Source organism: Ovis aries, chromosome X (genome assembly GCF_016772045.2).
Source record: "Ovis aries strain OAR_USU_Benz2616 breed Rambouillet chromosome X, ARS-UI_Ramb_v3.0, whole genome shotgun sequence".
Classification (NCBI taxonomy): domain Eukaryota; kingdom Metazoa; phylum Chordata; class Mammalia; order Artiodactyla; family Bovidae; genus Ovis; species Ovis aries.
The window spans coordinates 80525693-80550510 of record NC_056080.1 but is presented as its reverse complement, the minus strand read 5'-3'; the positions used below and the strand labels follow the sequence as shown (position 1 = coordinate 80550510).

At 55.3% G+C, this 24818-nt stretch overlaps 2 protein-coding genes and 1 non-coding gene across 12 annotated transcripts in view; 1 reads left to right on the top strand and 2 right to left on the bottom strand.

The window, feature by feature from the left end:
* BCAP31 (B cell receptor associated protein 31) overlaps positions 1–4622 on the bottom strand; it is a 28892-nt gene extending 24270 nt beyond the window's left edge. For 2 of the 9 annotated variants that reach the window (XM_060407441.1, XM_027963692.3), the window contains exons 1-3: positions 4309–4622; positions 3624–3758; positions 2056–2156 (exon numbers count right to left, since the gene is read on the bottom strand). In XM_060407441.1, the coding sequence (XP_060263424.1) occupies positions 2056–2156; positions 3624–3715 (193 nt within the window). In that variant the 5' untranslated portion in view covers positions 3716–3758; positions 4309–4622. Of the gene's footprint in view, positions 1–2055; positions 2157–3623; positions 3759–3863; positions 4108–4308 lie in introns of those variants that run through there. The other 7 variants (XM_060407444.1, XM_042242015.2, XM_060407443.1 and 4 more) reach the window with 4 other exon arrangements.
* LOC114111790 (U6 spliceosomal RNA) lies at positions 43–145 on the bottom strand. Its single transcript, XR_003587539.1, has one exon. It is a non-coding gene; the product is annotated as a U6 spliceosomal RNA (small nuclear RNA).
* Positions 4623–5027: 405 nt separating the features above from the next.
* Positions 5028–20682, top strand: ABCD1 (ATP binding cassette subfamily D member 1). Of its 2 annotated transcripts, XM_027962918.2 has the most exons (10): positions 5028–6331; positions 9524–9704; positions 13561–13703; positions 13810–13978; positions 14384–14478; positions 16117–16262; positions 16521–16666; positions 19005–19089; positions 19333–19458; positions 19547–20682. In XM_027962918.2, exons 1-10 carry the CDS (start codon positions 5417–5419, stop codon positions 19752–19754), a joined length of 2214 nt encoding a protein of 737 aa, XP_027818719.1. In that variant the 5' UTR covers positions 5028–5416; the 3' UTR covers positions 19755–20682. The 2 variants fall into 2 exon arrangements, with proteins under 2 accessions (XP_027818719.1, XP_027818720.1); XM_027962919.3 differs by lacking the exons at positions 19333–19458; positions 19547–20682 and having other exon boundaries at positions 18956–19069.
* The last annotated feature ends 4136 nt before the right edge of the window (positions 20683–24818 follow it).

The window sequence follows — 24818 nt, the reverse complement described above, 5'->3', positions numbered from 1 at the left end:
TCCATTACTTCTATTTCTGTATCCCCTACAACGTGCTTTAAAAAAAATATGGAATGCTTCATGAGTTTGTTTGCCATCCTTATGCAGGGGACATGCTAATCATCTGTCTCATTTCAATTTTAGGATATGTGCTGCTGAAATGAACATCTGAGACATCTTTTTAAATCATTATGTAAAGATCTACCTAAAGAGTGCTCTTAATGGATCCCCATGGGAGAGGGGCAATGTAAGGCTACTATCTGGTTCTTAATTTCTGGTATGAGACTGCTTGTTTTTTAGGCTGATTTTACATCATAAAAACACACCTCCACTTACTGGTATCTTTGTGTTACATCCGTGGGCTTCCCAAGTGGCTCAACAGTAAGGAATCTGCCTGCCAATGCAGGAGACACAGGAAATGTATGTTCGATTCCTGGGTTGCAAAGATCCTCTGGAGGAGGAAATGGCAACCCACTCCAGTATTCTTGCCTGGAAAATCCCATGGACAGAGGAGCCTGGCACACTACAGTCCACAGGGTCGCAAAGAGTCAAACCGAACTGAGTGACTCAGCATACACACATGTGGGTTCCTGACCCCCAAAATTCCCATTTGGGCACCTTAACTCTCAACCAGATGATACTAGGAAGTAGGGCCTTTGGAAGATGAGCACAAAGCCCTCATGAGTGGGTTTAGTGCCGTTATAAAATAGACTCCAGAGGGCTCCCTTGTCCCTTCCTCCATGTGAGGACACGGCCAACACAGAAAATGACTGTGGAAACATAACACAGACTGTTAAAATAGTTACCTGTGAGACATGGGTTTATGGGAACCTTTAACTTTGTAAGTTAAATTCACAAATTTCTAAAGCTGTGCTATTTTTGTGATTTAAACAAAAAACATGTTTTCCCACACTGTCTTCTGCAGCCAGAGACCCCAGCACCTCAAGGTCCACCTTGACTAATGGCAAAGAGCCAACCAGGGATCGGGGCATTGGGCCAAACTAGCTCAAGTCATACAGCAGAGGGCTACCCTCTCTATCTCAGGCCTCCAGCCCACGGCAGTTGACCCTGAACTCTCATTAAGCCCACTCCCCCAGTGAGATGTGCCCTAGATCCCTTCCCAGGGATGGCTAGGGGCCAGCCAGGGCTGCAGCTTCTAGCTAGTTATGCTATGTCGCTAGCATTTGCTACTAGCTAACAACTTACTCTGACTCATTGGAAAAGACACTGATGCTGGGAGGGACTGGGGGCAGGAGGAGAAGGGGATGACAGAGGATGAGATGGCTGGATGGCATCACCGACTCAATGGACATGAGTTTGAGTAAACTCCGGGAGTTGGTGATGGACAGGGAGGCCTGGTGTGCTGCGATTCATGTCGCAAAGAGTCGGACACGACTGAGTGACTGAACTGAACAACTTATTTAGGCAGACCTCTACAGATTACATTAGGATACGAAGCAGCCTTTTATCATAGCAGGATGTCGCTCTAGAACATCCAGGCAGTTCCCTGACTCCTCAAAAAGAAAAACGGCACTTTTGCCAACTACCACCTTCTGCAAAGGGCCTCTCCCACCCAATCTGCCATACCAGGAGAATTCGTGGAATCTGGTGTGCAGAAGGGCAAAGCTCTAAGTGAACACCCCCCAGCATGGTCCCTCCCCACCCCAACTCTTACCCCCAGCCCACACCTAAAAGCAAAAGCACACACACCCAGTTCATAAACCCTGCAGCCTACTGAGACCAAGGTCAGGACAGGTCCATTAGCCTCTCTTGGTTTCAGCTCTGGAAGGACCCAAGGAGCTGCCTGAGACACAAGATGGTCAGCACCAGGGGCATAAAGGCTGCTGGTCAAAGCAAAGACCCTGCCAGCAGTCAGTAGCAGGGATGCTGACGTCTTTGTGGATGAAGGGAGCTTTTCTTCCCCCAAGAGAAAGACAGGCGCACTAAATGGTCTGTCTCTGAGAAGTCAAAGCTGTACTCTAATCATGGAACATGGCACATGGCACAGGGCTTTGTAGCAGAGGCCATGGCAAAAGGTCTAAGTCAGATAGCTACCATCAGCCACAACTCACTCACCAATGACCAGTAGCACAAGGATGACAATGAGAACCACAAAGAAGGTGTTGCCATATGTCACTACCAACTCCACAAGGCGGGACTTGAAAATCTTCTGCCATCTGTGAAAAAGACAAAAAGGCTAAGGTCAGTAGAGTAAGAACACACACCTGGGATCCAGGGCCCTGAAAACAGATACAGTTTTGCACTCTTCTTCAAAGACTGAATATCTCATACAGATTCAGCCTCAGCTGCTTGCAATTTTCCAACTTATGACATCTGTTCAACAGTGTTAAAAAGAAAAAAAAAAAGACACCTGTCCAAGTATAGAAATTTCTAGAAAAAGTCTTAAACACTGGTAGGCTCTGGGGAGAGAAATGCGAAACTTAGCGTCCCCTCTGTAGTATCAAAATGCTTGCCAAATCCACATTATTTCTTTAAACTGTTTTCCCATGTGCCCAATCTTGGCTCATCTAGACTCCCACCACCCCCGATTACCATGAAGCAGACCCCAGACCTCCCTACCTTTCCCTCCATAAATACTTCAGCATACAGCTCCGTCAAAGAAGACCCTTCAGAAATGGCTACCAATCGCAATGCCACCGTCAAGCCTCAAAAATATCAAGAAAAATCTCTCATCATCAGAGCCAGAACTCCAAAGTCCAACTGAGGCAATTATTTTTAACAATTGGTCTGTTTGAATCCTGACAAGGTTCTGATTTTGCATTCTGTTAATAAGTACCTTCAGTTCAGTCGCTCAGTCGTGTCCGACTCTTTGCGACCCCATGAATCACAGCACACCAGGCCTTATTCTACGAACTCCCCCCTCCCTTGCTCTCTGATTTCTCCCCTAATTCACTGTTGCAGAAACCAGGCTGTTTGTCCTGCAAAGCTTTCCATGTAGCAGCTCCAAGTGGGCCACTGTCTCTGCATTTCCTGTGAACTGTATGAGGTGATTCAGATCTAGCTTTTGTAAAGAACATTCCTTAAGCAGTGCTGTACACTTTCTATCACAACAGCAGCCTGTGATTTTTCATTAAAAAGAAGCTTCTATGAAAACATCTGTAAGTCTTATTTGTAATGTTCTAACTTAAGATCAGATGTGTTCCTATAGTATATGTAATCAAGATGAATTTCAAAATAACTTTTCAGAAGTCCTCTGTTCACTGAAAAGAAACATGGCTTCGGCCTTCCTAGGCTGAGTAATGCTCATGAGGCCACTTCGCAACCCCAGCGAGACTGGTTAGGAGGACAGAAGTCACCAAATCAACGGTAACATGACCCAGAGGCAAGTCTTGCAGATCTCACAATGCCATCTCCTAAACACCCGGAGGGCATCGTTTCCAGAATGGTCACTTGGTCTTGTCCCCTCTGGCACACTCTGAAGACCAGAAGACAGGGTGCAGGGGAAAGGACCTAGTCAAGATGTGACTGAGCACAACTGTGGGCCTAGCTGGCGATAATAAACACAGTCCTTGCCACCCCCATCCCAGACAGGTTCTACCTGTTTCCGGCTGGCTTCAACTCTAAGGCCCCCCAACTCTGCAGGCACAAGCTACCGAGACTCTTCCTGGCTTGCCTGCCCATACCTTTTGGGAGAAATGAAGGGAATGCAGAGCAGCAGCACAGCGAAGACCTCTGCATAGAGGAAGGTGGCGACTGCGGTCCACTGCAGACTCATCGTGTTGCTAGCAGCTTTCCACCGGGATGATGTGAGCCTGTTCCTGATGGAGCACAGAACAAACAGGCGTCGTGACAGCTCGGCAGCCACCAGCCCTAGACCTCAGAGCATTCCCAGCCCTCGAGCCCCGCAGCCTGGCTGCCAATACCTCCAGAGACACTTTTCCAAACAATTCCTCCCCGTGGAGTCCGGGAGACTCCGCCTGCGGAACCCTGGCAGCAGTGGGTGGGAATCGGCAGTTCAAGCTACCGCCCACCACACCGCAGCCTCGGTCCTAGTAATGCCTTTGCGCTTCCTCCCAACCTGCGATGCCTCTGGGCCCTTCCACCCGGGCCGACAGAGGAGTAGCGAGCAGCTCCTCCCAGGGCAGGAGCGGAACGCAAAAGCCTCCCAACCACCGCCCCTTCGGCTCAGCTTTCAGTATCTCCGAGAGCCCCCGAGAGCGACTCCTAGAGGACGAGAGTTGGAGCCAAGGGCAAGAGCGGGTCTCAACCCAGCACCTCACGGCCCCGTCCAGAGAAAGTTCTAGAAGACTGTCTCCTCCAAAGCCGGAGAAACCCCTCCCGGCCTCCCAGGTCGGTCGCGGCGCCTACCCGGCTCCAGAAGACCCCTCGACGAGGCCCCGACCCGGCACGCCCTCTCAAGCCCCACCCCGCCGGCTCCTCCGGAGGGACTTCGACGTCGCCCCCTACCCTGGAGATGGCTCCACCCGCCGCCAGCCTGACTTCCCTCCGCCCGGTCCCGCCCCCGCACTCTAGCCTCGGCCCTGGCCCCGCGCACCGGGCCTCCCCGCGCCCCCTCGTCGAGGAGCCGGGGGACCTCGGCGGCCCGGAAGCCCAGCGCGGCGCGCGAGTCCGCTCACCGAGTTCTCCAGAGTCACCACGCACGCCCAGTCGTCGCCAAACTCTCCCACCACCAGCCCGGCCCCGCCCCTTCCCCGCGGCCGGAACCGGAAGCGCCCGGCCAGTCCCGGCCCGCCCCCAACCGCCACAAGGCCCCGGAGGCCCCGCCCCCGAACCGAGGCTCCCGACGTCTGGGACTGGGGAAGGAGCCACGCCTCGCGCGCGCGCGCGGAGAGACGGGTCCCCGGCCTTGGCGGGAAGGCGAGGTGCCGCTTCTCTAGCCCGCGCGGTCCTCCGGCGTCTCTGTGGTCCGGGGAGGGGGCGGGGCCCCACCGTGGGGCGAGAACGGGGTGGGGCGGCCCGTGCCTGGGCTCCGCCTCCCGCCCCTCCTCCGCCTCCTCCCCCTCCCCCGACTCGCCCCTGGGGAGGGGTGGGTGGGTAGGTGGGGATTCTGGGCGGGTGGCGGAGTCACAGTCGCTTCAGCCGGGCTGTGGAGCGGACGGACGCGGCCGGTATCCCAGGGAGGGGCGCTACCAGGGGAGGAGGAGTAGGAGGTGGAGAGAAAAAGACGCCCTCGGCCGGAGACCTCTAGAGGCTCTGACCCCAAGGGCCAAGGGACTGACAAGTTCCTCCACTTCGGCCGCCTGAAGAGGCCGTGACCCTGGAGGGCCCTGAGCCCACCCGCGCCAGGGGCCCCAGCGCCACCCGGGTGGCCTAAAGCGACAGTCTCAGGGACCACTGCGAGGTCTCCAGTTGCCTAGACAACGAGCCCGGGGTCAGAGCCACCACCCTTGCAGCCACCTGCCTCCTCTGCCGCCTCAGGCACCCGTCCCGGTCCCGTGAGTCCAGCCCAGGTGACATGACGGTGCTCTCTACCCCCAGAGCCTCGCGGGTGACCACGCTGAAGCGTACTGCCGTGGTCCTGGCCCTCATGGCCTATGGAGCCCACAAACTCTACCCTCTGGTGCGCCAGTGCCTGGCTCCGGCCAGGGGCCCTCAAGCGCCGGCGGTGGATGGGGAGCCCGCACCAGACGTCTCCGGTGCCCCCGTGGCCTCAGCGGCCAAGGCCGGTGTCAACCAGGTGTTCTTGCAGCGGCTCCTATGGCTCCTGCGGCTGCTATTCCCCAGGATCCTGTGCCGGGAGACGGGGCTGCTGGCGCTGCACTCGGCCGCCCTGGTGAGCCGGACTTTCCTGTCGGTGTACGTAGCCCGCCTGGACGGCCGGCTGGCCCGCTGCATCGTGCGCAAGGACCCTCAGGCCTTCAGCTGGCAGCTCGTGCAGTGGCTGCTCATCGCACTGCCTGCCACCTTCATCAACAGTGCCATCCGCTACCTGGAGGGCCAGTTGGCCCTGGCATTCCGCAGCCGGCTGGTGGCCCATGCCTACAGTCTCTACTTCTCCCAGCAGACCTACTACCGGGTCAGCAACATGGACGGGCGGCTTCGCAACCCAGACCAGTCCCTGACGGAGGACGTGGTGGCCTTCGCTGCCTCCGTGGCCCACCTCTACTCCAACCTGACCAAGCCGCTCCTGGACGTGGCTGTGACCACCTACACCCTGGTTCGAGCAGCCCGCTCCCGCGGGGCTGGCACAGCCTGGCCCTCGGCCATCGCTGGCCTCGTGGTCTTCCTCACGGCCAATGTGCTGCGAGCCTTCTCGCCCAAGTTCGGGGAGCTGGTGGCTGAGGAGGCGCGGCGCAAGGGAGAGCTGCGCTACATGCACTCCCGAGTGGTGGCCAACTCAGAGGAGATTGCCTTCTACGGGGGCCATGAGGTGGGGCTGCTCCTGGGGCCGGAAAGCGCGTGGCTGGGGGAGTCCGGGGCAGGAAGGCCTGGGGCTGCCTATGGCTGATGGCACAGGTGTGGGCTGGCCATGGGAGAGGGAGGCTGTGGACGACCAGGGCCGTGGGCAGCCCGGATCGGCACAGAAATGGAGAAGCAGGAAGGCTGGGTGGAGACTGTCCTGGGTCACTTCTGCTTCCTCTCCACCTCCCTTGTCCTGGCCTTAGGGCTGTGGACCCTAGTGATGGGAGACCCAAGAGCTCCCAGCCTGCCCCCTGCCTGCAGCCAACAGAGAAGGGGCTCCTGCCATCTGGGGGCAGGGATGACAGGATGCAGCCTGCTGTCTGGCCCCCTCCTATTCCCCCAGGCCCTTTGAAGCCCGGCGTCCGGCCGGGCAAGTGGGCATTATGGGCATGACTCAGCCCAAGCGGAGGTTAACAAGCAGCAGTGCTCGGTGTGTCGATCGGATCTCAGCGCTCCAGATCAAGCTTCTCCCCCCTCCGGAGCCCAAAGGCTGGCCTGGCTGCGGGCTTGGCTGCCTCCCCGAGGCCCCAGCCAGGGGTGCCGGGGCCCAAGCCGCCACTGCAGCAGGACGCACTTCCTGCCCTCCCAGCGGCCACCTTGCCCCCAGTGTGGCCGCCCTTCCGCCCAGGTCCCAGCCGTGCAGCTCCCCAGCAGGCTGGGTCAGCGGCCAGCCGGCTAGGGCCAGGAGCCGGGGCCTGGGAGAGGTTACTCCAGGCCAGTGCTCCGGCCCCTCCCCTCCTCCTGCCTGGGTTGCAGCTGCCTCCGGCTAGGTTCTCTGCGACTCTGGTTTCGGTTCCCCAGTGCTTCTGGGGGAGGGGTACAATGGCATCCAGCTCCTGAAGGCCCATGGATCCTCCCTAGGTCAGATGGCCTTGTGTCCTCGACCTTGTCTCATTGGCAGCCCATCTTATCAGGCAGGGAGGCAGGCTTGTCCCTGATTTTTTTTTTTTTTTAAGACTTATCCCTGAGCAGATAGGGGCATTCCCGGCTGGGCTCCAGATAAGGAGAAAAAGGGCCGGATCTGCAGCCGCAACCCCCGTCCTCCTCCCCTGTGCTCCAGGGACGCAGGGTCTTGGCAGGCAGCCGTGGCCCTGGGTGAGGCACTTGGCACATTCCCCGCAGCTACATTGTCAGCCCCAGCTGGCACTCTTGCCAGCTCCCAGCACGAGCCTGGATCGCCAGGGCGCTCAGAGTAGACGTGCTCACTTCAGGAACGGCAGAGCGATGCCCAAGACCTAGCTGGGGACAGGGGAGGTGGGAAGAAGGGAGAATCACTAGCTCTTTGAAGGATTTCCTCTGGGTTAGTTTCAGGAAATAGCATGTACTTGGGGCAGATTCACCAGCTGGGGTGGGAGGGGCCTGATGTACGTCCCCAACCTGTCTGTCAAGGCCTCGGGCAAAGGGCTGTGTGATGTGATGGGCCTTCATGGGTGGCTTGATTGCCCTCACTGTGCGGGCACGTGGCTCAGCCCAGTCCCATTGGCTGATGTCCCCATGGACACTGGCCCAGGCTCAGATCAGCAGGCTGGGGCAGAGGTAGCTGGCTGACTGGAGGGCAGACCGCCGAGTATTTTGCTATTCCTGGGATGTCAAGGAGAAGGGTTATTGCTGCTGCTGCTGCTGCTAAGTCACTTCAGTTGTATTCGACTCTGTGCGATCCCATAGATGGCAGCCTACCAGGCTCCTCTGTCCCTGGGATTCTCCAGGCAAGAATACTGGAGTGGGTTGCCATTTCCTTCTCCAGTGCATGAAAGTGAAAAGTGAAATGAAGTTACTCAGTCGTGTCCAACTCTTGGCGACCCCATGGACTGTAGGTAGGCTCCTCAATCCATGGGATTTTCCAGGCAGGCATACTGGAGTGGGTTGCCATTTCCTTCTCCACAGAAGGGTTATTACACGGGCTCATACCAACACATCCAACCTCTTATTAGCCTGAGCACGGGTAGACTTTCTTAATAAGTCAAAGCATCGTTCACAAGAATTGGCTTTGTTTAATGGCTCAGCCTACCTGGTCCAAATGCCATATGTCTTGCCACCTCCAGGCTGTGTGAACTGGAGCAGGTCACTTTGCCTGTCTGGGCTACCACAGACAGGAGAATACACATACAATGGGACGTGGTGAGAATCAAGTCAAGAGTCAGCTATAACATGGTGAATTGGCAAAGGAAACTATTCCAGGCTGGGCAGCTCTTGTCCGTTGGGTAGGGAGACAGGATCAGAGCAGGCGCCCCTACCAAGCCATCCAGGACCCAATGGCCACCTTGCTGCGACTGCTTCTTGGCCACTCCAGCCCATCTAACTGCTGCTGTCCCAGAGAGCCTGTTTCTCGCCCACTCTCTCCTGAGATGGCAAGTGGTGGCCAGTGCACAAGCAAGCAGGGCAGGTCCCCTCGTGGCCTGGCTGGCGGGCTGGCGTCCTCAGCTGGCTTGGGTGTGGGGCTGTCCACTGGGGGTGATGCCTGAACGAGCTTGCTTGGGAGTGTGCCCTGCCGATCACAATGGGAGGACACAGTGCAAGTTTATCACCCAGAGGAACTGTGGGAAAGGAAAGGGAGGCCAGGGCCTATGGAGGTAGAGATGACCGGAGCACGTTCTTTGAAACCAGCTATTGCCTTTGTGTTTCCTGCACTCCCCTCCGCTTCATTCAGGGTGACCCCTCCGCAGTTGCTCAAAGAAATGGGCAAGGTGGCTGCCCTCAGCCCGTGTTGAAAAACTCTCTGGGGCAGAAAGGGGGCACGGTGAACATCCCAACTGAAGAGACAGTGGAAAAGGGGTGGGAGCCTCAGAAATGAGGGGGTGAGCCCCTTCACTGCCGTTGTACCCCAGCTCTGCATTGTCTATGCCATACCTCCCCTGAGTTTGAGACCTGTCCCCCGTCCATGGTAACCCAGACAGGGAAAGTGACCTGCTCCAGCTCACACAGCCTGGAGGTGGCAAGAGGTATGGCATTTAGACCAGGTAGGCTGAGCCATTAAGCAAAGCCAATTCTGGTAAACAATGCTTTGACTCATCAAGCATGGCCCAGTCCTAAGCCCCAGCTCTCAGCCCCGTCATGGCCTTTGAATGCCATGGCCTGTGTAGCCTGGCACTCAGGGATGCTCGCTGTTGCCCCGGGGGACTGACTGCCACACCTCTGGGTCTCCGGCACCCCTTCCCCACAGGTGGAGCTGGCCCTTCTGCAGCACTCCTACCAGGACCTGGCTTCCCAGATCAACCTTATTCTGCTGGAACGCCTGTGGTATGTCATGCTGGAGCAGTTCCTCATGAAGTACGTGTGGAGCGCCTCTGGCTTGCTCATGGTGGCTGTCCCCATCATCACTGCCACTGGCTACTCAGAGTCAGGTGAGAGGGGGCCGGCCTTCTGGACCACTGGGCTAGGCTTGGGAGGGCCCAGTGCCCAGCTGGCCCACCTGCCTCTTCTACTGCTGGGGACCCCAGCTGGCACCCTCAGGAAACGTCCGAGGTCACACCCTCCCAGAGCTCCTCTCTGCCACTCTACATGTGGTTCCCCCTTACAGTATCTCACGCTTCTTGGTCCCACTCAGCCAAGCCCAAGGATGGCAGTTCAGGAACACCCTTCAACAGGCATCTGCACAGTTGCCCATCTGGCCCTGTCTTGACCCATCTTGGCAGTGGGAGGATGGGGAAGTATGTTCAAGGAACCCCTTTCTGGCTCAAACCTGGGCTTTCCCATGCCCGCAATAGCTCTTGCAGGTTGTCAAGGGCAGGACCCTCTTCCTTGAGGCCTAGGGGACTGTGAAGGATTCCCAGTTTGTTCCTCTACCAGTTTGCAAGGAATTCATTCTATTTGCAGTCTTCGTGGTTGCCCTTCGAAAGTTAATGTGCATACTTGGGAGAAGTCTGGGTTAACCAATAGCTCCTCCTCATCCCAGCCCTTGCTTACCATATTTTGGAGGACCAGCCCACCATCAAGTTTGCCATGGCTTTATCGGGTCACTGCATGTTCAGATTCGCCCGTGAGTTTCTGCTTTTTTTGTGGTTCTCTTTCTCTACAGTTTTTTCTAGGAAAGCCCTTCCCTGCAGGCCGGTAACCCTCCTTCGGACAGACGTCCTTCAGAAGTTCTTACCGTGAGGCTTTTGTCAAGGGAGCTTTGAGAATATTTTGTTGCCTGAAAATGTCTTTATTTTACCCTCCCCCCCCCACAACTGAAGTTCAGTTGGATGAGGAAGTTGAGGCGGTCCATTGGTCTCTCTTTAGCCCGTTGACAACATCCCATTGCCTCTATTGGAAAACCTGCCATCAGCTTAACTGCTCTCAGCTGTGGTCTCCCTGGTTAGACCTTTTTCTCTGCAGTTTCTCTGGGAGGTGTTAGCCCGTGTGTTTCCATTTATTCTGCTTGAAACTTCTTGTATGTCCTGTGACTATCCAGACTGTTCCGTCACTCAGATTGCTTCCATCATGGAAAGTTCTCAGCTGTTCCCTTTTCAAATATTTGAATGAATTGAATGAATTCCTCTCTCGTCCTGTGTGCTCTTTCCTTCTGGCCTCTGTCTGCCCCATTCCCCACCTCGCACTGTCTGTGCTAAATTCTGGGAGGGGTCTTCCTATTTTCCTGCTCACTCATTGGCTAGTTTTCTCTTTGGCTGCATCTAATTTGAATTATTTTAATTTTCAATTTTTTTTCTGTAAAGTTCTACTTGATTCTCTTTTAAATAGACATTTGAAAATAGAAATTTCAAGCTGTGTTTGTCTGCTTTTCTCATCTCTCTGACTGCCCCTTTTCGGCCAGCTACCATACTAATCATGCTTATTCCAAGGTCTCTATCCAGCGATTCGAGACCTGGGTTCAATCCCTGGGTCAGGAAGATCCCCCTGGAGAAGGAAATGGCAACCCACTCCGGTACTCTTGCCTGGAAAATCCCATGGGACGACGGAGGAGCCTGGTAGGCTACAGTCCATGGGGTCACAAAGAGTCAGACATGACTGAGCCACTTCACTATTTATCCAGCCATTTGGTTGTCTGAATTCTTGAGAGTGTAAGCCAATTTCATCTTCCAGCTTCTGGTCTTCTTTGCTCAAGGTCCTTGTGGGCTTAGCAAGCACTGGAGGGTAGGATTCCCCAGAACACTCATTGACTTTGGTTTTAGCTGAGCTCCCAGGTAATGAACCGTTTGGCGGCCATTTCCTGTTAACTTCTCCACTTGGGGTAGAGGGGTTCCTGAACTTGAAAGTGATATTAATTTGAGCCCTAGACACATAATCACCAGTTCGGAGAGGAGACCTTGCATCTTGAGCCCTGGCTTTGTGACAGCAGCTCCCATCTCTGTCTCCAGGGACATCACAGGAGCACTAGCTGCTAGCTTCTCTTCTCGCTCCTGGGAATTTCCCTCGCTTTCCTGCAAGCACAGCTCCTATGGAAAAGGTGTTGTATCTTGTGCAGTTGGGTAGTTAGAGGGTTTCCAGTACTATGTAAAGAGAGTGAGCCTGACGTGCACGTTCCAGAACCAGAAGCATCTCTCTCTGTGTCTGTATCGGTGCCTCTCTCTTGGGGCTTCCGTACCCTCAGCTGTCTCTCTCTGCCAAGAGGAAAGATCTAGTTGGAGGCGGTCGTTGTTTCCACCAATGGATCTATTCAAAGGGTGGCCTTGATTTAGGCCAGGAGCACGGGAAGGGACCCAGGAGGAAACCAACCTTCAGTTTCTGGGAGGAAGCGCCTGCGGCCACTTCCCTTCTCTACAGGCCTAGGACTTCTGGAGCCTCTGCCATCTTGGGCTTTGTGGGCAATTCAGAGGCCTCAGCTCCTATGCCCACCTTCGTGGCCAGACTCAAGGAAGTCAGAAGTGTATCTGTTTTTGTATCTGGCCTAAATCTGTTTTGTCCCTGCTGTGTCTCCAGTAACTGCAAACTGGAGAGCACTGGGAATGAGGTAAGGAGGCAGGCGATCATCAGGGAAAACAGATGTAGCTAACTTTGCCCTTCTGGCCTGCTGGCACCTCCAAGCTAGAAGGCCAGGGAGGGGCCACCTGGCCAGGAATAGCTGTCGAGTGTCTAGCTGCAGGCACTGAGGAAAGCGGCAGAGGGTTATGCTGTCTCCAGGGATGTACCCGCTGTTGCCAGGGTCCCCGCAGACCATTCCCCTTTGTGTGCAGTCCCTTTCAAGCTCTCAGGACATCTGGAGAAGATGGTTTGTGTTCCCCCCTCCCCCGCCCTGGCTAGGACGGTTGGAAGGAAGGTCTGGGATCTTAGATTCTCAGAATCGCCAGTCCCCTCCCCTGCCCAGTGCCCTGGATTCCTGGTGCTCTGGCCAGCGGTCTAGCATTGTCTACCCCCTATTGTACCTGCCCTAACCTTTCTGCCCCTTCCTACCCCACCCTCACCATCATATCCTTGAGGGCTCCTGGCTCAGAACCGTTTATGCCCATGGATAGAGTTAACCTTCAGAGTCAGCCTGTTTTGCTTCCATCACCATTTAGAGAACATTCCTTGTATAAAAGCCTTGCCCCTCTAGGGGACCCTAGGATCAAGAGAGTCAAAGCCATGGACAAAAGAGGGTTGCACTGGGCAACCATAAGGTCTCAACTGAGACAGAAAAGAAAAAAGCAAGTCAAGACAGGAGCGGGCTCCTTTAAATAGTGGCATTGAGGATGGCCAGAGAATACACCATCAAGGGGAGAGATGAGGGTAAAACAGGGTCTATCAACATTTTTTCACATGTTTATATACATCTGTGTATCTTAAGATGGAAACGTTTATTTAGATCCTTTGCCCACTGTTTGCTTGGGTTTATCTCCTTACTATTGAATTGACAAAGTTCTTTATGTATTCTGGGACCTAGGCCCTTATCGGATTCATGATTTGCAGATACTTTCTTCCAGTCCATAGGCTGTGTTTTCACTTTGTGGATGATTTACTTTGGTGCCCCCAACTTTTTCTCTTCGGTGAAGCTCCCTTCTCTGTTTTGCTTTTGGTGTCCTATTCAAGGAGCTGTACCTAATGCCGAAGTGCTTTCTTCTAAGAGTTACGTAGTCTTAGCTCTGTGTGCAGGCCAGGGCTCCTCTTTGAGTTTGTTTTTGTGTGTTGTGTGAGGTCGAGGTTCGTCTTTGGCACATGGAGACCCGGTTGTCCAAGCACCATGTGGTAGAGGGACTTCCTCTCTCCCCTAGTGGGTCAGTTTTGATTTTCCACTGTCCTTGCCCCCTCCCCACCCACCCCACCCACCCCCACCATGCTCTGTAGACTCAGAGACGGTGAAGAAGGCGGCCCGAGCGATGAAGGAGGGGGAACTGGTGAGCGAGCGCACGGAAGCCTTCACCATCGCCCGCAACCTCCTCACCGCTGCCGCAGATGCCATCGAGCGGGTCATGTCATCCTACAAGGAGGTAGCCCCCGGTCCAGCCCATGCCCCAGCCCTCCCCCAACCCCATTTGTGCCCTCTCCCCTCCACCCCTGCTGGCAGAGGCTAAGCCAGGATCACCCTCTCTGCAGGTCACAGAACTGGCTGGCTACACAGCCAGGGTCTACGAGATGTTCCAGGTGTTTGAAGATGTCCAGCAGTGCCGTTTCAAGAGGCCCGGGGAGCTGGAGGATATGCAGGCAGGGTCTGGGGCCGTCATGAGGTCTGGCGTCCGCGTGGAGGGGCCCCTGCAGATCCGAGGTAAGGTCGCCCTCCCCAAAGAGGCCCCACAGGTCCCAGCCCTCCCACCACTGCCTGGTGTGCCCTGGAGGGCTTCCCGGGCAAGCTGTGGTCCCCACTGCCCTCCTTCCCAAAGCAATAGCCCTGGCCAGGATTTCTCTTTGCAAAAAAGGTGGAGGGTGGCCCCTGAGTGGAGTAGGGGCTGGGGGGGCATGCTGTGGAAGAGGCCCCAAGCATCGGAGCTGGTGTTGGGGGGCACTGCAGGGCAGGAGCAGACACTGTCCCTCTCCCCAGCCCCGAGCACAGCAAGGGGCGCATGGTAAAGCCACACACTGGCGGGCTGCCAGGAGGTGGGGACCCATGGAAGCCAGCAGAAGATGGGGGAGCACTCCACCCCCCTCTCTCTGCCTCACGCCCTCTCTCCAGGCCAAGTGGTGGATGTGGAACAGGGCATCGTGTGTGAGAACATCCCCATTATCACACCCACTGGGGAGGTGGTGGTGGCCAGTCTCAACATCAGGGTAAGTAGAAGGCACAGCCAAGCACCAGCCCAGAAGCTCGGGTGGGGCTGAAGCCAACCCTGAGGCCCCGGGCCTGGCCTTCTGCACCCGCAAGCCACCCGCAAGTCTCAGCCCTTAGGACCCAGCCTGGTCATCCTGCCTTGTGTTGTCAGTAGCCATTGACCCCAGGTCTACGTGGCAGGCAGCTGAAGCTGAAGGTGAAAGAGCAATGTGTCTGCTTATTAGTTCTGGGGCAATGGAGTCAGAGCTGATAAAAGAGCCTTGTGATTACCAGGATTGGGCAAGAGTCACCCATAGGTTCCTGGCCATATTATTGCCAGCACCCCACACCCCGCCCCATGCCTGAGAAGCCCAGGACTTGGGGACTCTGGTCCAACTCTGTTCCCAGGTTGGTTCTACCAACCTGGGCATGCTGTCCCACCCATCTGCTGCGAGAGGCCCCCAAGGCAGATAGGTGGTGGGCATGGCCTGGCCCCTTGGGAGAGCTCTCATCTACGATGCAGGCTGTCTGTGGACAGGACTCCCTGGGGGCTGAGAGCCACCAGTCACCCGTGTGCCTAGCCAGGGCTTTGGACGGAGTGATGGACTAAAGGGGCATTCTGGGGATGGGAGTCATTCATTCGTTCACCTAATGTTCCCTGAGCTCCAGGCTGGGCAATGTAAACCAGAGGTAAATCAGGGAAGCCCTTAAGGGTCACAAAGAGCCTGGGTCAGATGGCTCTCCAGTTTCAGCAAGAACCACAGCTCACCAGCTCTGGGGGCAGAGAAGTCACATGAAGCTTCACCCAGGAGCCTCTGGGCAGGTGGGCAGGCTGCCAGCTAGAGGCTGGGCACAGAGCAGTGGTATGATCGCCATTACCCCTGGGAGTAGTCACCTTTGGGAGATTGGGGTGCCACTGACGGCCAGTTTATCCAGGTTGAACGGTTGCCAGGCAGGCCCAGGGGAAGCCCAGGTGGGCAGCTAGTTAGAAGGTGAGGTGAGGCGAGGGAGTGGGGTCCGGGGGCTGAGAAAGAGCTCCATCCTGACAGAGCCACTGGTGGAGTTGGGCTCTGGTTAGGTTAGGGACGGGGAGCCCCCGGCCCTGTTCAGCCAGGTGATGGGGTAAGAAGGGCAATAGCAGAGGTTCAGGGAAGGGGGCGAGGGAGACCGCCTGAGACACATGCTCTGGGATGGTGAGAGGACCGCCCTAGCTGGAAGGCCCGGGGTCTTGCGGTAAAATCACACAAGGTGGTGGTGGTGGGGGGGATCGGGGAGCTGTGCCTTCAATGCCGTCCCCACCCTGCAGACAGCAGCACCCCCCAAATGTCTCCAGATCAGCAGATGTCAAGCTCTTTGTGGAGCCCAAAGCACTTGCTGCCCACATGGCCTCCGGGTGTGCTGGGGGTACCGCTGACTGTTTGCTGGGCCATGGAAGGACAGGCTGTCCTGCTGTCCCCGTGGTCTCTGGCGTGCGTCAGGGACAAGCCAGGGCCCTGCAGCTGAACCCCAGAGCCTGCCCCAGGGGCTCTGCCGTGCCGCAGCCAGAGATGGAGGGTGGGTGTGGGCCAGGTTCAGGGTGTTCTCTGAGGCCGGCAGGTCAGCCACAGGTGAGGGGAGGGGCCCTGGGCCATGCCCACAGCTGCCTGCCGCCCCCACAGGTGGAAGAAGGCATGCACCTGCTCATCACTGGCCCCAACGGGTGCGGCAAGAGCTCCCTGTTTCGGATCCTGGGCGGGCTGTGGCCCACATACGGTGGCGTGCTCTACAAGCCCCCACCCCAGCGCATGTTCTACATCCCTCAGAGGTGAGTAGCACCCCCTGCCCACTCTGATCCAAGGGGGCTGAGGGTGACAGTAGGCTGCCCCTGGGGTCAGAGGGGCTGCGCACCTCCACCTGCCAGTCCCCTACCACAACCCGCTGGCCCAGAAGCCTCACTGCCATGGGGCACATGTGCACACGTGAGTGTGTCTGAGTCTGCCAAGGGGTGGGTGTGCCACCCTCTGATCGGTCCCCCCCACCGAGGTGCCAGCCTTGCCTCCATGGCCACCCGGCTCTCCTGCAGGCCCTACATGTCCGTGGGCTCCTTGCGCGACCAGGTTATCTACCCCGACTCAGTGGAAGACATGCGCCGGAAGGGCTATTCCGAGGAGCATCTGGAAGGCATTCTGGACATCGTGCACTTGAACCACATCCTGCAGCGGGAAGGAGGTAGGGGAAGGGGCATCCCCACCCACCAGTGCCGCCCCTGCCTCCCTCCTAGCCTCCCCCACCCCGGGGTGAAGATGACCCCAAGCAACGTGCAGTAGTCCAAAGTGCAGTGGAGTCAGGAGAGCCTCACCCTGGTGGAGGACCCACAGGAAGCACACAACTCCAGACAGCCTGAGCGTGGAAGGGAGCCAACCCTGGCAGGGGCATCCAGAGGGGCACTGTCTCCAGGCGGTGGGCTCAGGGGCAGGCAAGGCCCCCTCGGGCCAGGCAGGGAATGCACAGGTACGTTAGGCATTTCAGTGAGAGGATGGAGCCCAGGTGTGGGCAGGGCAGCCTAGCATGTACATGGCAACAGTGGAGGTGGAGGGGACGCCTGCCCTCCCATGTGTCTGCCTCCAGCCTGGGGCTGTGTCCCCTGGGAAGAGACCACAGGAAGGAGGGACAGGCCAGTACTCGGGGGCCTCTCAGGTTGATCTTTAAATGCCCACGGTGCCCAGAGGAGGGTAGGGTGGCCCAACTGCCAATTTTGGGATTTCTGTACTGAAAGCTGAATGATAGAAGTCAGAGTCCTGCCTTGGCCACTGAGGGGCAGCTTAACTTTGAGCCAAACCTGACTCCTGGACATGCCCTCCACCTGTAGAAGGGGCAGGTGCTAGTCTCAAGCTCAGGGCTGACAGGTGTCATCGCCTGTGCAGAAAGGGGCCACAGACAGTGGATTCAAAGGGCCGGCTCCTCTGGGGCCCCTGGTTGCCATGATCCCTGAAAAGCTTTATCCTCAGCTTCCTCCTGGCAATGCAGAGACCCGGGTTTGATCCCTGGATTGGGAAGATCTCCTGGAGAAGGAAATGGCCACCCACTCCAGTATTCTTGCCTGGAAAATCCCATGGACAGAGGAACCTGGTAGGCTCCAGTCCATGGGGTCACAAAGAGTTGGCCACGACTGAGCGACTTCATTTCACTTTTCTTCCTCCTGGCCTGCTGGGGCCCCTTTTGCTCACCCTGGGAGCGCTCCCCTCCACCTGGGCTCCACATGTGTCCCTGAGTGCCTGGGGTCCCCGAGGCTGGCTGTTACACCCCATTAGCATCGAGTTCAGCTGTGAGTAACAGAACTACCCACCAACAGTGGCTCAGATCATTTACGAGTTTATCTTACTGGGACATAGAAGTCCTGAGGAAGTCAGGCCACAGTTGGCGGGGATTGCCCCACCCCATAAAGGCCCCTGGGTCACTGCTGTATGTGGTCTCCATTCCTGAGGTCACTTCGCAGTCCACAGTGGATGCTATCACATCACATATCCTGGGCCATAGGATAGAGGTGAGGTGGGGGCAATCACTGAGTAAATGCTGTCTTTTAAAGAAAGTTTCAGAAGCTGCCACATGTGTAACCCTTAAACGTACACCCCATTGGCCAGGATTCAATTCTGTGGTTAAACCTCCCATCGGGGCAACTTGGGCATTGAAGTGTTTTGTTTTGTTTTTTTTTTGGTGGGTGGCCACATGCCCTACCGAAAGTTCTAGTTCTCTGGAAAGAGAGTGGAGGGAGCAAGCCAGGAGGTGTTTCTCATGAATCACCCACTTCCCTCCTCATCCAAGGAGTTCTCCTGAGCCTTGCTGACATGCTTCACACTGGGACACACAGGCCTCATCCCAGTGGGTGAGAAGGTTTCCAGAGAGACCACCAGAGCCATTCTTGGGGCTCTGCCTTGACTGCTGCCCACTGGCACTTCATTAGCCCCGTTAGGTCCTGTGTGATTTTGCTGGCACCAGAGACTGGGTGGGACAAACAACAGAAACGTATTGTCTCCCAGTCGTGGAGGCTGGATGTCCATGATCCAGGCGTGGGCAAGGTCGGTTCCTCCTGCTGGCCGTGAGGGAGGGTGTCTTCCAGGCCTCTCTCCTGGGATAGGAGAGGCCGTCTGTGCCCTGTGTCTTCACGTCATCTTTCCTTCATGTGTGTTTGCATCTCCAAGTGTCCCCTTTTATAAGGACACAGTCCCATTGGATTAGGACCACCCTCGTGACCTCCCTTTAACTCAACCACTCCTAAGAAGACCCAGTGTCCACATGCGGTGGGTGGCATCCTCAGGGCCTGCAGGTGAGGACTGCCCGGTGTCTATTGGAGGAAATGTGTGTAAATCTGGACCGAGTCCTTTTGGACTAATACAGTGTCCGCAGACGTCCCCAGTGGCCGACCTTTCCCTGCCATATTCTGCTCTCACTTGTGTCTGTATTCCTTTGAGCAACCCCAAGCCTTCCTACCACACCCACCATGCCCGGGTCCTTCTGCAGATGCTGCCCAGCCCTCTTGAACTGAACGTCAACCCTTGTCCTGTGCCAGGTTGGGAGGCCGTGTGCGACTGGAAAGACGTCCTGTCGGGAGGCGAGAAGCAGAGAGTTGGCATGGCCCGCATGTTCTACCACAGGTGAGCTGCCAGCCTCCCAGTCCCGGGTGCTTGGGCTCCCTCGGGCACCGGGAGTTCCCCGAACCTCTTTCCCTGGGACCTCCTAAAGCGGGGAGAGCAGAACTGCTCGGAGGCCTGGCCCCAGCCCTGGGGGCCTGGCAGGACTGGGGGTCAGGCTCCCCGCCTCCACCTGAGGGGCTGGGACCAGCCTGGGGCATTGGCCCCAGAGGCCCACAGCCTCACCCACATGGCCACACCCCCAAGGCCCAAGTACGCTCTCCTGGATGAGTGTACCAGCGCCGTGAGCATCGACGTGGAAGGCAAGATCTTCCAGGCGGCCAAGGACGCAGGCATCGCGCTGCTTTCCATCACCCACCGACCCTCCCTGTGGTAGGTGTGCCCTCCCTTCCCACAGGACTCTGGCCAAGGGTCCTGGCCACCCGCTGAGTGCCTCCTCTGGGTCCCTCTCCTGACGCAGGAAGTACCACACCCACTTGCTGCAGTTCGACGGGGAAGGTGGCTGGAAGTTCGAGAAACTGGACTCGGCTGCCCGCCTGAGCCTGACTGAGGAGAAGCAGCGGCTCGAGCAGCAGCTGGCGGGCATCCCCAAGATGCAGCGGCGCCTCCAGGAGCTCTGCCAGATCCTGGGCCAGGGCCCCGGGGCCAACCAGGGCGCTGCCACTTGACCGAGGGCCCTGGCTCTCTCTTACTTGGCCCTTGGCCCCCCTCCACCCCCACCCCAACCCTCGGATCACGTGAAGGAGACAGAGCGCCTGCGCAACCCAGCCCCATGTCCCCCCACCCCCCGCTGCATGCTTCACCAGCCTCCCAGGCCTCCCAGGGGACCACCCACAAAACCTGTGCCCCCTTCCTGGGGACCTGAGCAAGGGGAAGGGAGAGCAGCCAGAGGCGCACCCTGCTGCCAGCAGCAGCCTGGGCCTTGGAGCCCTGGGGTTTGCCAGGCAGCACCTCCCAAGGCTGTAGCTCATCACTCTTGGCTTTGCAGTCCCTTGGAGACATCATGGTCCATGCCTCTATTGCCATCATCCCAGGGACCCAGCAAGGCTCCCATCCCCTGGGATGCCCTTTTTGCTGTAAAAACAGCCAAGTGAGACCCTCAGAATGAGACACAGCCCCTCATTCGTGGCCCCCCCCCCCGCCACCCGTCATTCTGTAGAATCCACAAGGAAAAGAATTGCACAGCTTTTCCTACCGAGCCATAATAAGAATGTAGCCCCGTCCCTCCCCGCTTCTCCAAGCTAATTTATTGGATTCCTGTTTGTAGACATCTCCATTGCCAGCGGGAGCACCTGGTCAGCCAGCCCCTGGCCCGCCCACCACCCCACCAGCCTACACTGCCGATCACCAGAGTGTGGGTGGGGGAGGGCTGGCCCCAGGGGCGACGGACCCTGGGGCCACCAGGCATGAGGGCACCGTGGTGCCCAGTCTAGTGCCAAAGAGGGGTCAGCAGGGAAGCTGTGTCCACAAAGGCAGCCTCGACCTGAGAGGGAGACCCCCACCGCCGCCATGCCGCCGTGTGCCTTTTGGGCCCTCAGCCCTGGGGTCAGGGAGCCTCCCTGAGTTCCTCAGTAAAGACCTGCCGTGGAAAGTGCACTCTTGCCTCGCAGCCTCTCTGTCCACATGGGGGCTTGGTTGGGGGAGAGGCAGGAGGGGCAGCTGTGGGCCTGAGTGAGGGGCAACCTTGGTGGCCCACCTGCAGCCAAAGATGCTGGCCTGCACGTCCTCTGGACCCAGCTGTGGCAAGGAGGCATCTGTAATATCTCCCGAAAATGATGTTTAAGACCAAAGAGGACCCTGGACCCTGTGCCAGGGAAGAGGAAGGGGCTGAGGCCTGGTCCATGCATGAGAAGCTTCGAGAGAGATACCAAGCAGCGGACTGGTGGGGGACACAGAGGAACAAGAGTCCTGAGCCAGCCAGCCCAAGGGAAGCAGGACATGGCTTCCAGACCTTGTAGGAGTGGGAGACGCTTGTGCCACATGCCAAGCGCAGGGGGAAGGGAGGGGCCAAGGCCTTGCTTAAAGAGCTTAGACTTACTCTGGAAGCAGGTTGGAGATAACATAGGAGCTCTGCTTCAAGAGGCCGAGTGGAGGGAGGCAAGAACACCACACCTGGCCCTTATCCCCTGCTGGTGGGGCCGGAAATGGGGCAGCCATGGTGGGCAAGAGGGTGGTGGGTCTGGGAAAGCTGGGCACGGAGTTCCCACGTGACCCAGCACTTCCACTCAGAGGTTTAGACCCAGAGAATGGAAACTAGATGTTCAGTCATAAACCTTTACACATGAATATTCTTCACAGTACTGTTGATGGTAATCCAAAGTGGAAACAACTGGAATGTCTATCAACAGATGAATGCACAAGCAAAATGTGGTCTCTCCATACAATAGAGTATTATTCCACTTACCAAGTAGACTGATGGCTGCCAGGAGCTGGGGAGTGACTGCTGAATGGGCTCAGTTTTCCTTTTTGGGGGTAATGAGAATGTTCTAGATCTGTAGAGGCCATGGTTGTAGATACTGTCCATCTGCTAAATGCCAACAAAGTATGCACTTTAAAAGGCATGCCTTTATGTGAATTGTACCTAGAAAAATAGATGATATAGACACTGATCCTAAAGAGGTAGAAGTGATGGATGACCGATAGATAATAGAGATGATAGATTGATGATGATGATGGGTGGATGGATGGATAATAGGTGGAGGGATACAGAGAGACATAGATAAGGAGCACACTGCTTGACAACCCAGGCTGGATGTGCTGAGGCCTGAAACCCCAGATGGATTAGAGAGTAATTAGAAATCAACAGGGGGACTTCCCTGGCAGTCCGGTGGTGAAGGCTCTGCACTTCCACTGCAGAGGGCCCAGGTTCAATCCCTGCTTGGGAGAACTTAAGATCTCACATGTGCATGCCACACAGGGCAGCCAAAAAAATAAACGGATGGGGGTGACACAGCTCAAACTCCGGGGCAGGAAAGGGGTGGGGTGAGACTCAAGGTGATGGTTGGGTGGCCGGGTGGGTGGTGGCACCTGCTGAAGAAAGGACAGGTCAAAGAAGGTGCTCTGCCCAATTACTGCTTGCTGGCCCTGGGCCTGCAGCCCCAGCAGAAGGCACGACTGGAGGTGATGATCAGGCAGTTGGCACTAGGAGGGTGCAGCTGGCCTGAGAGCTTCAGGCTGGAGGTCCTCTGAGGGGGCATTGGCCAGCAGAGAAGCAGCGTGGGCAGGAGGTGCCTTGGTCTCTTATCTGGGAAACAGGAGGCAGATTGCGTTTTATCTGAGATTTGAGGTTAGGAGTTGTTCCTGATCCTGGGAGAGCTAACAATTCAGAGGTTTAGGAGTTGTTCCCCTGTCTCTTGCAAAGATTATGCAAGTTGTCCCTACTTGACAATAAACCCTTTTTTTTTTTTCAACTTACAAAGCTAGAATGGTTCTGTGGTCTGCCACCAAACCCTAATTGATATCGATGGAAAGAGACATACCCAGTGAATATCACTCAAAAGGAAGTTAATGGAAAGAAGTTAACTTTGGACAAAGTAGACCTCAGGGCACAAATCATTACTAGAAATTCAAGAGGTTGCTGCCCAATGATTAAAGAAGTAATCCATTGAGAAGCACTAACCATTCTGAAGGTGTGTGTGTAGCTGCCTAAAGACAGAGCCTCAAATGTACATCAAACAAAGTAGCAGGAAAAGGAAAAAATAATAAATTAGTAAATTCACCACAGTAAGTCACACTACCCCTCACTCCAACTGGTAGCTCAAGCAGACAAAAGGGGGAAGAATGTAGCACCAATTGAACAAGCTTGATAAACAGATACACGAAAACTAGGGAGTACACACTTCAAGTTCACTTTGAACACTACTAAAACCCACCATGTTCTCAGCCACAAAACAAATCTCAACAAATACGAGAATGAGCATCACACAGAGCATGTTCTCAAACTGCAATAGAATAAACCCATAAATGGATGATAAAGCTAAAATGAAGTCCTCCCACATTTGAAATTTTAAATTTACACAGTTAAATTTAAAAATACACTTCTGAATAATTTATTGGTCCAGAAGAATGATAATGAAAATCTAAAAGATGTTAGAACTGAACGACAATGAAGACGTGCAGCATGTAGCTCAAGTAGGACTTATGAGGAAACGTCCAGCTTTAACCTGAGGGAGCTGAACCCCGACACAGGAAGTCAAAAAAACCGCAGTAGAATAAACTCAAAGAAAGCCGAAGGAAGGAACTCACAAAGACAGCAGAAGTTGATGAAATTGAGAAAAAACAAAGATAAAACTAAAAGTTCTCTGAAATTAGTAACATAGATAAGGCTCTGTCAAGAAAGACCGGCTTTCCTGGTAGCTCAGCTGGTAAAGAATCCGCCTGCAATGCGGGAGACCTGGGTTCGCTTCCCGGGTTGGGAAGATACCGTGGAGAAGGGAAAGGCTACCCACTCTAGTATTATAGAGAATACTGGAGAATTCCATGAAGTGTATAGTCCGTGGGGTCGCAAAGAGTTGGACACAATTGAGCGAGTTTCACTTTCACTGACAAGAATGAAAGGAGAGGGTATCCAAATAAATGATGTCAGGAGGGAAAAGAGGTAGAATCACAGCTGCCACGTCCCTCGCCAACGTAATGAGAGGATCTGGATAAAGCATGGAAGCGTGCACACCTGTGTAGCCCCTGAAAGGTACTCCTTTTCTGTGGTACATTTATTCCTTTTTTCACTTGTCATCCCCTTACCATCACTTTTGCAGTATTTTGAGAAAGCAGAACTAATTTCAAAGTACCAGCCTTTGGTTTTGTTGAAAACAGCATTGAGAGGCAGCCGGCAGCAGAGGCTGGTTTCCACAAGAATTGGAAGCACCAGATAACTCAGAAGAAATACTGTGTGTATGTGCATGTATGAGTGTGTGCGTGTATGTGTGTGTGCATGTATGTGTGTGTGTCTGCATGTATGTGTGTGTGTGTGTGTGCTGGGGTGGAGAACAGGAGGATCCATTGAGAGTCTGTGTAAGAGGCTACTAGATCATATGTATTTCAATTATATACATAAATTATATATATATATACACATATATGTATATATAAAGCTGCTGGATTCTCACATCTTTGTCCCACCTCATGCAGAAGAGCTGACTTTACTCTCTGGTGAGTTAGAAAAGAAGGTCTGTGGAAATGCAAATTAAAGTCACAGTGATATATGGAATTTAGAAAGATGGTAACGATAACCCTGTATGCGAGACAGCAAAAGAGACACAGATGTATAGAACAGTCTTTTGGACTCTGTGGGGGAGAGAGAGGGTGGGATGATTTGGGAGAATGGCATTGAAACATGTATAATATCATATATGAAATGAATCACCAGTCCGGGTTTGATGCATGGTACAGGATGCTTGGGGCTGGCGCACTGGGACGACCCAGAGGGATGGTACGGGGAGGGAGGTGGGAGGGGGGTTCAGGATGGGGAACACGTGTACATCCGTGGCGGATTCATGTTGATGTATGGCAAAACCAATACAATGTTGTAAAGTAATTAACCTCCAATTAAAATAAATAAACTTATATTTTTAAAAAAAAAAGTCACAGTGAGGACTTCCTTAGGGGCCCAGTGGTTAAGACTGTGCTTCCAATGCAGGCAAATGTGGGTTCAGTCCCTGCTTGGGGAAGTAAGATCCCATATGCCATACAGCACGGTAAAAAACAAAAAAAGCCACAGTGAGATATCGTTTTAG

Coding starts and splice junctions, on each gene's coding strand:
- ABCD1 (XM_027962918.2), top strand. CDS start 5,417: ATGACGGTGCTCTCTACCCCCAGAGCCTCGCGGGTGACCACGCTGAAG. Junction 6,332..9,523: donor CCTTCTACGGGGGCCATGAG/GTGGGGCTGCTC, acceptor CCTTCCCCACAG/GTGGAGCTGGCCCTTCTGCA. Junction 19,459..19,546: donor ACCCACCGACCCTCCCTGTG/GTAGGTGTGCCC, acceptor CTCCTGACGCAG/GAAGTACCACACCCACTTGC.